An 11,671-nucleotide genomic window follows, 5' to 3' on the forward strand; every position below is an offset into this window, starting at 1 on the left:
AGAGGCAGGCGTGTTTTTGCAGGGCACAGCTGCGGGCCGAACTTATAATAAAAAGCCGATTCAGTGCTGGCGCGGGCGGCGTTCGGGGCTCGCTGTGGCTGGCGTTTTGTCGCTGTTCCTGCTGGCGTGGGAGGCTCGGCCGCCGGGAGAAGCGGCCTCTTTAAGAAGCCCCCGTGTAGGTAGCTGGAGCGGGCTGCCAAGTGCAGGAGAAGCTCAGCTTTGCTGCGAAGCCCGCGCCTGAGTGTAACCTAACCGGCTGGAGGATATGCCGCCCCTGATTGACAGCAGGACCAGCATTATGCAAATGGCGGCGGGGGGGGCGGGGGGGGGCGGGGGTGAGGGAGCTCTCTACACACGCCGCCCTCGCCTTTCGCCGCCCGCTCCCTGTAACGCTCAGTGCGTTTCACAAAGCAATTGTTGCTTTTTTGGGGACGTCGTTACATGTAAAATCATCTCGAGCGCGGTTTCAGTTTGAGATACGTGTGAGAGAGCTAGGGAGATGTGTCAGAGCTTGTTAGTCAAGCTAAATTAGGTAATTTTTAGCTGGGTAACGTGCTAATCTTTAAACCTTTATGTTTTTAAATCCTGCGTGTATCTGGTCTCTTCATACAAAAGTGTATTTTGCTTGTTTCTTCTCGTCTTCTTCAGTCTGAAGCCTTATGTAGGTCAGGCTTGGCTTAAGCAGATTTCCTGAACCTGCGTCAGCTTAAGCTGAAGGAATTTTAATAAACCCTCCCTTGTAGGCGTGGGCCTAAATGAGACTAGCCTAGTTAAGCCTGATCTTTTTCTGTTTGTGAAAAAGAGCTGAGCAGAGCTAGGGACTGCATGGTGGCTTCAGAAACGGCTTCCTTAATTCAAAGATAACAATGGTTGGGAAGGCCAGATCTTCTAATTTTACCTTATCTGAAAAGCTCGATTTGCTAAAACTCGTGAAGCCGTACGTTAAAATTCTCGAGGAACATACCAATAAGCATTCTGTAATAGTGGAAAAAAACAAATGCTGGGATATCATAGCTGATAACTACAATGCCATCGGAGTAGATCGCCCTCCTCGTACTGCACAGGGCCTGCGCACGCTGTACAAGAGGCTCAAAGAATATGCCAAACAGGAGCTATTGCAGCAAAAGGAGACTCACTCAGATTGTAAAAGCAGCATTTCCGAGCCAACCAAGAAAGTTGTGGAGATGATTCCACAGATTTCCAATGTGTGTTTAAGAGACAGGAGCGGTGTTCAAAGGTGAGACGATTCTTTTTATTTTGTTACTGAATGAAAATTATGGCGCCTCCTATCTACTCTGTAACGCTTTGCTTGTCTTCAGGCTCCTAAAGGAAATGGTTGTCAGAGAAAAGCCCAACTGGGGAACAATAACAAAATAATATTGCTTTTGTTTTATGGGAAGCTTTATGGTGACTTAGCACTGCATTCATTTTTTCAGCTCTCTTTCAAAGTCTGTTTCAGAGTCTTTGTCATACTCTGGAAAGTGAGGGTTAAGAGAGAAGCAAAGAGAAATAGTAGCTCCAACCTCTACCCCTCCCCTACCTTTTAATAGGCAGATTATTCAAACACTGGCAAAGTGATGGCTGTTCTCCTCCATTTAAGGTAATACTGCAGTCATTTTGCAACATATGGAACTATTACCAGTTTATATAGGATTTTTAATAAAGTTAGTTCACAGAGCTAAGAAACCTTTTATACTCATATACCTTTTTTTCTCTCATTTATTCTGATGTTTGCCTGTTATGTTTTAATTGATCCAGATCCTTTAAAAAAAAAAATATTTGACTCCCCACACCACAGTGCCTTTGTAAGTGCAAATGTTTTGTTTTGTTTTGTTTTGTTTTTAAATTATACTTTTCTTGCATTGACGGTGGTTCCCTGGAACTGGAGCAAAGCTAATTGCAGTCCAAACTCCAAGCAGTTCTGTATCGTATGTTAGGTAGTTTAAATACAGAGAGAAACCGAGAGGTACAGCACTAGAAGTTTTCTTTTTTTGTAGGTGTTATTTTTTTTTTTTTTACTGCTCAGTAAAGTGAGACACACTGTCTAGATTTGAGCCAGACATAATACAGGCAGGCAGCATGCAGGCTTTCTCCCACAGCTGGCTAATGCCCCTCATATCTGACTTGCAACACTCTGCTGGTTCTGTATTGGTCCTTGAGGGATCAAAAAATGCCTGGGTCAGGTTTTGGTTCCTCCAGATACAAAAACTAAGCTAGGGAGGAGGGAAAAAAGAAGTCGGATAACTCCCCAGCAACCTTGAGAAAGCTCTGATTTTTCTTATTTTCCCAAGGAGATTAATGTGAAGCGAACTTTCCGTATTTTAATCAGATATACTGATGGTCGGTGCAGCAGCGTAACGCTCTTAGAAAAGCTGGCATGCGCACACACGCTGAATTGGATTCATGGTGCCACTGGTTGAACTGAATGGTAACAATTGTCTAAATCCCAACATGCCAGATGCTCTAAAAATATGCTGTTGTGGGTCCTTTGCGTAAAGAAGTCTGAAGCAACTGGGCTGTGCTGCTGCTCCTGGTGAATGCCCCTGGAGGAACCGTTCCAAAGAATTCTCTGGAACAAAACGAGGCTTTTAATTGCACTAATAAAGGTTGCAGTGTCTTGACTACCAACTTTTGTAAGGAGGAAAAAAAAATAGTGTGAGAACTTTGGTTTGTAGATCGGCTTATAAAAAGCACTGACGCTTTTCGTGAATGATTAAGAGCTAATGATCTCCATGGTTTGTCTCCTATAATTTAAACATTTTTTGCAGTCCCTTATGGGTCTGGGAACATTGATTTGATTACTGCTTACCCAAAATGGTTGTTCCTAGGAACAGCCAATGCACTGTGCGGTGAAGGAAAAGAATACCATTTAAAACACTCTTCCCCCCCCCCAGTACATCATTATTTGATAGTTCTAATTTAACTGTGAGTTGCATTTTACCCTAATTTTCAAAACCCTGTATTGGGTTTTCACTCACTAGGATGTGGCTTAGGTTTTGTAGGAGGGAAATACAACTTAGAATGAATCCAAATTCTTAATAGCACCTTTAAGCAATTTCTGCCTCACTGTGATTTAAACAAAACCTGGTGAATCACGGGTGCCTGCAGGGTTATAAACACCATCCCCCAATTGTGGTAACTGTTGTTTGTCTTTTTTTCAGTCAAGTTGTCAGAAACACCATTAGTAACCACCATACAGGCAGCTCTTTTGTTTCTCAATTCCTTCTTTCTCTCTTTGCTGTCTAATTGTTTTCCTCTTAAGAGACTGACTCTAAGAAAAGAAAGGGGAAAAAAAAGCCTCGTCAGAGTCACCTGAAGATTTGGTGATTTTCTAGTTGTGTCGATTACCCTTTAAGAGGTGGATTTTTCACTGTTTGGAGGCTCTAGTCTGTGTTAGACTAAATCTTACCTATCTTTCTTCTGGTTAGCCTCTCTCACTTTCTCTTTCTGCTCGCTCTCTGTTTCCTTTTGTCAGAATGACCTGCTTCTCCTGATGGTTGTTTCCACTTTTCTCAGGCTAGAAGCTGGCCAGGAGCCAGCAAATAAGAAGGAGGGAAGCTGTATTAGAAGCTGCGGTCGTGAAGAGGGGGAAGCCCAGAATTACAGTCAGCACTGGGGAAAACAAATGAAAATTTGTGTGCAGGATAATACTTCCGATGCTCAATGAGAGGAGTAAAGCAAATGTGAGAAAGAGGCATCTAGGAAAAGGTGAAGCTTTGTGGCATGAGGAGGAGGGAGTAAGGTGATATAATTGATACTCTATAGGCAGCTCAGGTAACAGTCAACAGAATTAAGATTATCCTGGCGTTTTCTTCGTGGAATAAATGAAAGGTCTGTTTTCAATACCTTCTTCAGATGGACTGGGTTTTTTTGTTAAAATACTTTGGGTGGTTGACAGGATGAAGTTTTGGAAAATATATTGCTCTGACCCTGTTGAACAGTTGAGTATTGAGTACAATTGAATACCATTGAGTATTGAGAAGCTTTCCTGCTTTTATTCTAGAAAATGCACTTTTGTGTTAATGGGTGGCAGGCTAGGTCAGAGTCCTTTGGAAATTGCAACCATGACTGTTTATTTCTTTTAAACCACAAGTTTTGAAGACCATGGGAGATGCAGAAGAGATGACCATGCCGCCTTTTGGTTAAGGAGTTAGTGCATTTACAGGAGAAGTAGGATGTGCAAATTAAATTTCTCCTTTGCTTCTGGGAATTTGAACCTGCATCTATTGCTAAGCAGGACAGTGTTTTAATAATCAGATAGTGTTGCTCAGTTTGTGGATTGCAGGGCTCACAAGGAGTTTAAAAAGTGTAAACAAACACCTCCTACCCCCCAATTTAGTAGACAGCGACTCAGGTCCTCCAGGGTTGGGGAGCATCTGTGAACGTTACATTAATCATGGATCCCCTTGCTGCCTTTAGCTGCTAGCAGGAGCTCAGTTCTTCAGGGGTTGGGGAATGTCTCCTATCTGCAACCACCAGTTATAGCCTCTGTTTTAGACAGTCATGACCGTGATGATGCACTCTTTGGTATCAGTACCGAGTTAATACATTCCTGTTCCCATGTTACACTATAGTGCCTTCCCAGTCACACTGAAATTATTCTTTGTAGATCTGTACTGTAAAATAGATCAAAAAGCTGATCTGGCCTAAAAAAGCATTACCTGAATAAGTAAGTGCAGAAGTGTAGGGTTTTAGACACAACTGATGGTAGAGAAGTGGCAGGAACAGCTTGAGCCATTATCATCATCAAAGCCAATCTAATGTCAGTTCATGATTGGAGGTGCTGCTGACTCAGGGATTTACACAAAGACAGATGAGTCAAGTGAGCATTGTACTTTTGAAAAGAAATGCACAGAACTATAGGCTGTTCATAATGAAAACATTTCTGTGTCTTCTCTTGAAGCTTCAGAAAAATGCTGAGATCACCAATTCAAAGAGAAGGAGCAAGGATTCGCTTGATTCGCTAATCTATTGGCAAGGTCATCATTTGGGCTCTGATTTCTTCTCCCAAGGCTCTCTGTGTAATTCTATTCAGTGATTGTTTTACGTAAAAAGAGCCCCAAATACTTGGGTGCATGAATCCGAAACAGGGGACACATGAGAACAGGAGGAGATGAGTAAGTCTGGGAGATGGAAATGTTTCTGCCACAGTCTACTCAATCTGAATTAATGTCCTTTTAAAATCACATTACGTATTATATAAACTCTTTCCTCTGTCACTTGCATGATGTGCTGCTGCTTTGTTTTTATTGTCGTTTGTCACTATAATAGCCCTTCTTGCTTATCCAGTGTCAGAAGAAGGGCCTACCAGGACAGTTCTGTTGGCTATACTGCCTTTCTAGTAATAGAATCTGAGTAAGACAGGGCTGTGTACGTGTGGTGGAAAGAAGGAGGGGTACAGGTGGTGGTCACGTAATGGAGCAGAGTCCCAGGCACAGATAGCAGAGTACTATTTCAAATGAAGCTTTGGTTACTTACAGCTACAGCTCTTAAAAATAGTTTTTAATGGATTATTTAAATATGATTTTGTGTGTTCTAGTGCTAGTATCGATAAAGAAACAATTGCTGGTACCAGTTCGCCACAGGCAATGTTGGATCACCATCCTGCGACAGTCATGATGGAGTTGCAATCGGAAGAGGATGTCAAACCTCCTCCTTCTTTGATTATAGACTCACAGCAAAATGAGAACTTAGAACAAGAGGAAGAACACCAGCTGGTGCATATTATGGAAAGGTCTCCTTCAACATCAGTATCTTCAGTTGATATGAGAGTGATGATGTCTCCCTCTCCTGTACCAAGAAGAGATGAGTTTTTTAGGCTTGAGGTTGGAGAACGCTTTAGACCCATGTATGGTTATGACCCACAGATGTTACAAATGCTGAAAGAAGAGCATCAAATAATACTAGAAAATCAAAGAAAAATTGGTCTTTATGTCCAAGAAAAGAGGGATGGTTTGAAAAGAAAGCAGCAACTGGAAGAAGAACTGTTGCGAACAAAAATCAAAGTAGAGAAGCTGAAGGCAATACGACTACGCCGTGATCTGCCGGAATACAGCAATATCTAAATATTTTATTACTTCTGTCGTATTCTTTGAAATACTTAATAATAAATGCTTTTGCCCTAGCAAAATTGTTAATATGGATGGATCAAAATTTGGGCTTGAGAGATGAAAGCATATGTTCCATGTTGTTGCTTATGTACCTTAGAAAAATACCTTGTATGGGTTTGAATGCAACAGCTCTTCTGGTCTGAAGTATAATCAAATCTTGTATATTTAAGTGTTTAGGTTAATAAAACCCCAGACTTTTAAAATATTTCCACTTCTCTGTGTTAGAGTTGTGATGAGCTAATGGAAATTTAGCTCAGCTCTTTTTAAAAATTTTGATCATATGCATTATTTTTTCAAATAATCACCTGTCCTTTAATATCTTAATGAAGTTGCAGGTTAATAAATACATATAAAAAGGAGGAATAAGAGGCAATGTTTAAGTGTCTTATTCTTTTCAAGTTGGTAAATCCTATGACAGTGTTGAGATTATACTGATATATCAGCTTGGAAAACAAAATTACTGGATTGTTATATTTTTTTAATGTTCGGTAGACAGTTGAATAAATGTACATCTTTTTAAAAGTTAATACTTTTTATTGTTTCCAGTGGAGGAGTGTTTCCATAGGATGTTATCAAACTAGACAATGAATGCAATGCTTGGTTTTTAAAACTGCATGCATGTGTAATTTGTGTGTACAGTTACCATGATCGTATCTTCAGTTATAGTAATTATACTGGTGATCAACCACAAAAATGTCTAATTCCTCATTTGCATGCATAATTACTACAGTGCATGTGCAACCAAGACAGTTGCAGGTGCCTTTGATCAATATCACTATGACTATAAGCTACTGAAATGAAATAGTTTCTGTATGTAAGTAACATGTGACTTGAAATCAACAGAAGATTCTTTGTTATTCTGGGTACCTTTTATAAATGCTGTTGTTCTGGTCTTTCAATTAGTTTCAAATAAAAAGCCCCAAATGAAAAAGAAATTAATTCTTCTGTCTGTCCTAGTAGCAGCCGTTTCCTCTGCAGTTACGATCAACATTCATAACTGGAAGAAAAATACCTGGAAAGCATAAGTCCCAGATGATTAATTTCTTCATAATTCTTAGTCTCTTGCCTGTTATGAATGGATCCACAACTGCCTTCGACCTCTGGCTCCTTATTCCCTGTAACAATACTTTCTCCTTCCTCTAACCTGTAGCACAAGAAAAGGAAATGAAGCACAGCATCAAGGACAAAGAACAAAGGAGGTATAATTCCTCCTGTGTCTCCCATCTCAGAGGGCCCCAACAACAGAAAGAACAAAAGCAATAGGAAGGAGAATATTTCTTCCTGCGGCTGCATGGTAACTGTCACTCCTCTCACCACTGTTTTCCCAAATTTGATTCTTTCTCCGTTCCCAGAGAACCTCAGTGTGCAGGCATGGGGCGCTGGTCTGCATGAGCAGACTCTGAATGAGGTAAGCCTCGCACCTCTGTGTCTGTCTTCTGAGTGAATCAGGTTACCTTTGTAGCCACGGGGATAAATGCTTATTAAAAACTGAAGGCTGGAAGCATGTAAGTTTAATTGAGGGCCTAGTGGATTTCAAAGAATTGTCATGAAAATTTTATGATAGTGATACAAGAGAAATAATCTTGACTGTCAGTGCCCAGGATAACTTTTAACAGGTTACAGGTGAGAACAGTAGAGGAAGTAAGTCTCTTGTTAACAAACTGAGGAAAAATACAGACAGTGAAAACAGATGTTGTCAATATGGAGTTCCCCGATTTTTTGGTTGTTTTCTAGAGAAGAGAGTACTGTAAGTGTTTGTTCTGTTGGGAATTGCGTGCGCTGAAAACGATGATGCCTGAATAAGTGGCCTCTGTTTCTGTACAGTCCTTGGCTTTCTGCTGTATTTTTCAGTTCAAGGACATCGATCTGTTTTTGTGTAGCTGGAAACACTTCAATGAGATAGTTCCCTGAGCTTACAAGAATCAAAATATTGGCTTTAATAAATAAATAAATAAGGATTTTATTTGTTCTACTTCTCAGAAATGGGTAGCAGCATTAAATTCTCTGCACTCGTCTTATAATTTGGAAATGCCTGATCTTAGCTGTTCATCTGAAAATCAGAGTTCTGGTTTCCAGTGGTAAGGAATTAATGTCTATTTGTTGTTTCTGTCCTCACATATTATGCAAATGAACAAGTTTTTAATAGTTCAGAAAATAATTCGTATACGGCTCATCATCTTGCAGTGGTTTTGAATTATATCTACTCTTATGTTGGCTACCAAAATGCTCTAGAAACTTTAGAATATTTCCTGTTGAATTCTCCATTCTCCTTGAGCTAGATGAAGAGGTGACCTCCAGGGTTTCTGTTGGCATAGTATTTTTATTTTGAGGACTAGAACCAGAGGAATTTCCAGTCTTTGAAATCTTGCAGTCCTTTGTGAACTGACAGGCAAAGTAGATGCAAAAATAGGACTCTGGGTAGAGCAAAGTCTCCCTTGCATTCTTGATGTTGGAAGGGGAAGGATGCAGATGATTAAAGAAACAAAATACACCGGCCTTGTCAGAACTACCTCCCTATAATCGGCTTTCTTCCACGTTTAGTTGTTCTGGCTTTATCTCATTTCTTAGTGGAAGGCCTTTCAGTCTTAGCTGCAGGCAGCACCTCTAGTTCAGAGATCTCTCATGCTTCTGGTTTGCTTTGTTCTCGGTTGTGTTTCTTTTGGTTTTTGGGGAGCTTGGGGAGGGGGGAGGCATCTCTTGAGTCCCCATGGAGCTTGCTTGTTTCTTTACCAGTGACATGATGTTTATTTCCTTTCACTACTGAAATGTTTCCTCCTTCAGTGACATTATATTGCTCCGTCAGTGCAGTATGGTGCTGACTGTATATTATACCTCTCCATGCTGGTGGATCTACATTTCTTTCTCACTCCACATCTGCTTTACAGTATCAGGTTATCTGTCTGAGTCAGACTTCTCACTTCTCAGTGTCTGTTCCTGTTTTTTTTTCTACGTATTCCTAATGTGGGTACATGCACCACAGCTGTGGCTAGTCCTTCTGGACCTTGAAGTGCTATGAATTTTTACTGTTCCAGCAAATGGTATTTCGTTAGCACGTGTGAAAGGAATGGTAGGAAGCCCTTCCCTCCTTCGCCCCTGTTCTTATCCTCGTATTCCCTTCACTACATCTGGCAGTGCCATTCCCTGTCTGCATATTTATAATGTACGTAATACAAGCAGAGTAATTTTAGGCAAGGACAAATTTCTACCATATGTTCATGTCCTTCTACTAAGATAACTGAAATAAAGAGGCTCCAGGAGTAATTTAATTCCTAACATCTAATGGATTTATGTTTATGATTAGAGTAAAAAACTATAACAATTATACCTTTGTGATAATTGTGATAGCATCTTGTGTACCTTCATCAATCTGAGCAATTGTCTAATGATCAGTGTATAATTTTGTCAGCTGCTCCTTAATTATCTTGCTTTTTTGTCCCTCCCCACTTCCCCCCTAAGCTTTCAACTCCTGTGGAATCATCTCAGTTGATATGCTTGCCCTAGATCAGAATTCTTATCAGGTAAAAATGGTAGGAGAGAGAAGTACTCACAAGACCTGGGGAGATTACTTATAGCTAATCTTGCTTGTCATACTCCCATTTTCTATCATCTTCCACCTCGCTAGCTTCAATTCCTTTTTTTTAATTTGTATTTCTACACATTTGCTGGCTTGGGATTTTTTTTCCCCCATACAATGAAAATGCATAGACTGGAGTTTGCATATTGTCTTCTCTGGGCAGACTTTGCGTCCACTGGATTTCCAATAGGCAAAGCCATTAAGTTGCTTATAATTAAGAGAGCGCTGTTTCTTAAGTGGGAGGAACAAATGAGGAATTGGGACACCCAGGCTGGCTGGCTCAGCTGTCTTTTAAAATTTCTTGTATCTTATTTTAAAGTGCTTTAAGATGGTTCCATATGAATTTTAACTTCGGTAAACTCATAAAAAGGTTACTCATGAAGATGATGAAGCGGTGTTTTCCTAGGATGTTGATTACTTTTCTATTTTGCACATGAAAACAAAGAGAAACCTTTAAAAAGAATGCCTTTTAGCATTTTTTCAAGGGTTTAAAATACACGAAGTGTAACTTCTCTGTGTGTGTTCCTAACAAGTCATGCTATTATTCTGTTTTAAATATCCAGGTCTTAAATCATTTGAGAAATCTCATTGTCTAAATCTTGAATTTTTGAAAAAAAAAGTGTGCTGTTTACAGTAGTTAAAGTAATAGCTGGGTCTATAACACATGACTAAGTTTCAGTCAATCTTTGACCTATGTTTCTGTGTGTTATCTGTGCTAAAAATGAAAGCGTTTGCCAAGATGTCGGCTTGTGTGGTGATGGTTGCTCTTAAATGGCATCCAGTTTATCTGGTAAAGCTTCCTGCATAATGAAGTTACAATTTCCTGAAGTTTTAATGAACACTAGCTAACAAAATTAGTCTGTGTGAGTTCTTCCTTGTAAAACCTGCAGTTGTTCAGTGTAAAGTAGTTGAAAACCTCGCCAGTGATTCATGTGTAAGGGGAGGTGGATGAGGGTCAGAGAACCCAAGGAAAGCTCTGCCATCTGCAGGCATTGGCGTTCCCCACTGCCCCAGCCTTTCTCCCGTGCTGTGGGATTTTCTCACTATTTTGTCCTAGTGATTGCACAGAATGAATTGTTGATGTATCCACACGTCTCTGAGTGAACTCAACACCTTGTTTGGCTCTGTATTATTCAGACAAGAAGAGTATCATATAATTTTCATTGAATACTTAATCGGCAGTTATTCCACATGATTTATGATTTCTATTTGCTGTTCAGCAAAACTGCAGACTTGAAAAATCCTACTTAATTTTTTTCTGTTTTACGTATGCAAATACAATTTCTTAAAAAAGAAGCCCTTGCTTCCTGGCCATTTCCTGTTGGCTCTCAATTTTCATCTATAGTTAGCATAATCACAATAATTAGCATAATTTAACATGAATGTCAGCTAAAAAATAATTACACTGGATTATGGCCCCCCTCCATACTCAGCTGATGTCAGGACCCAGTTTGGTTAATGCTCAGTCATTTTGTTTACAGTATTCTGTATGTTGCCATTCACTTACTTTGTATGTCTTTCTGTGATTCCTGTCTGTATCGCTGATGCTTTCTCAAAATATGTCAGTTTTCAAAGTTCAGAATTTTCTACATGCTTGAAATAAGTAAATCAGTTTATAAATTATTGATTTATTTTTTTTTTTTAGCTTTAATTTAACAGTGAAGCAATAGGACAAAATGTTTATCTAGTTTGGAGACTAGGAGGAGGGATTTTGGACTGCCTGTGGTTAGTTACTACAACATTATTTGTTTCTTCTGTTGTATCAGATAAAAACTGCTGCAGTAGTCTCAAGTTGAATCTGTTATTAATCACTGAAGATGCCATGTGAAAGAAACTAATTTATCATAACTCAGCAGCAGTTTGCAGGTAAATTTTATTTAGCCCACTTGTCAATACTGTTGAGAATACCATTTTGTGGGGTCGAAGCATTTATGTGTGCATTGTACCAGAAATACAGAATTAAAATTGAGTATGTATAACATTACTA

At 39.7% G+C, this 11,671-nt stretch overlaps 1 protein-coding gene across 1 annotated transcript; it reads left to right on the forward strand.

Moving 5' to 3' along the window:
• Positions 1-796: 796 nt before the first annotated feature.
• FSBP (fibrinogen silencer binding protein) lies at positions 797-6,265 on the forward strand. Its single transcript, XM_009702105.1, has 2 exons — positions 797-1,237; positions 5,540-6,265. The coding sequence occupies exons 1-2, from the start codon at positions 867-869 to the stop codon at positions 6,063-6,065; spliced, it is 897 nt and encodes a 298-aa protein (XP_009700407.1). The 5' UTR covers positions 797-866; the 3' UTR covers positions 6,066-6,265.
• Positions 6,266-11,671: the final 5,406 nt, after the last annotated feature.

Source organism: Cariama cristata, unplaced genomic scaffold (genome assembly GCF_000690535.1).
Source record: "Cariama cristata isolate BGI_N322 unplaced genomic scaffold, ASM69053v1 scaffold18056, whole genome shotgun sequence".
NCBI classification, from domain to species: domain Eukaryota; kingdom Metazoa; phylum Chordata; class Aves; order Cariamiformes; family Cariamidae; genus Cariama; species Cariama cristata.

Coding starts and splice junctions, on each gene's coding strand:
- FSBP (XM_009702105.1), top strand. CDS start 867: ATGGTTGGGAAGGCCAGATCTTCTAATTTTACCTTATCTGAAAAGCTC. Junction 1,238..5,539: donor GACAGGAGCGGTGTTCAAAG/GTGAGACGATTC, acceptor TGTGTGTTCTAG/TGCTAGTATCGATAAAGAAA.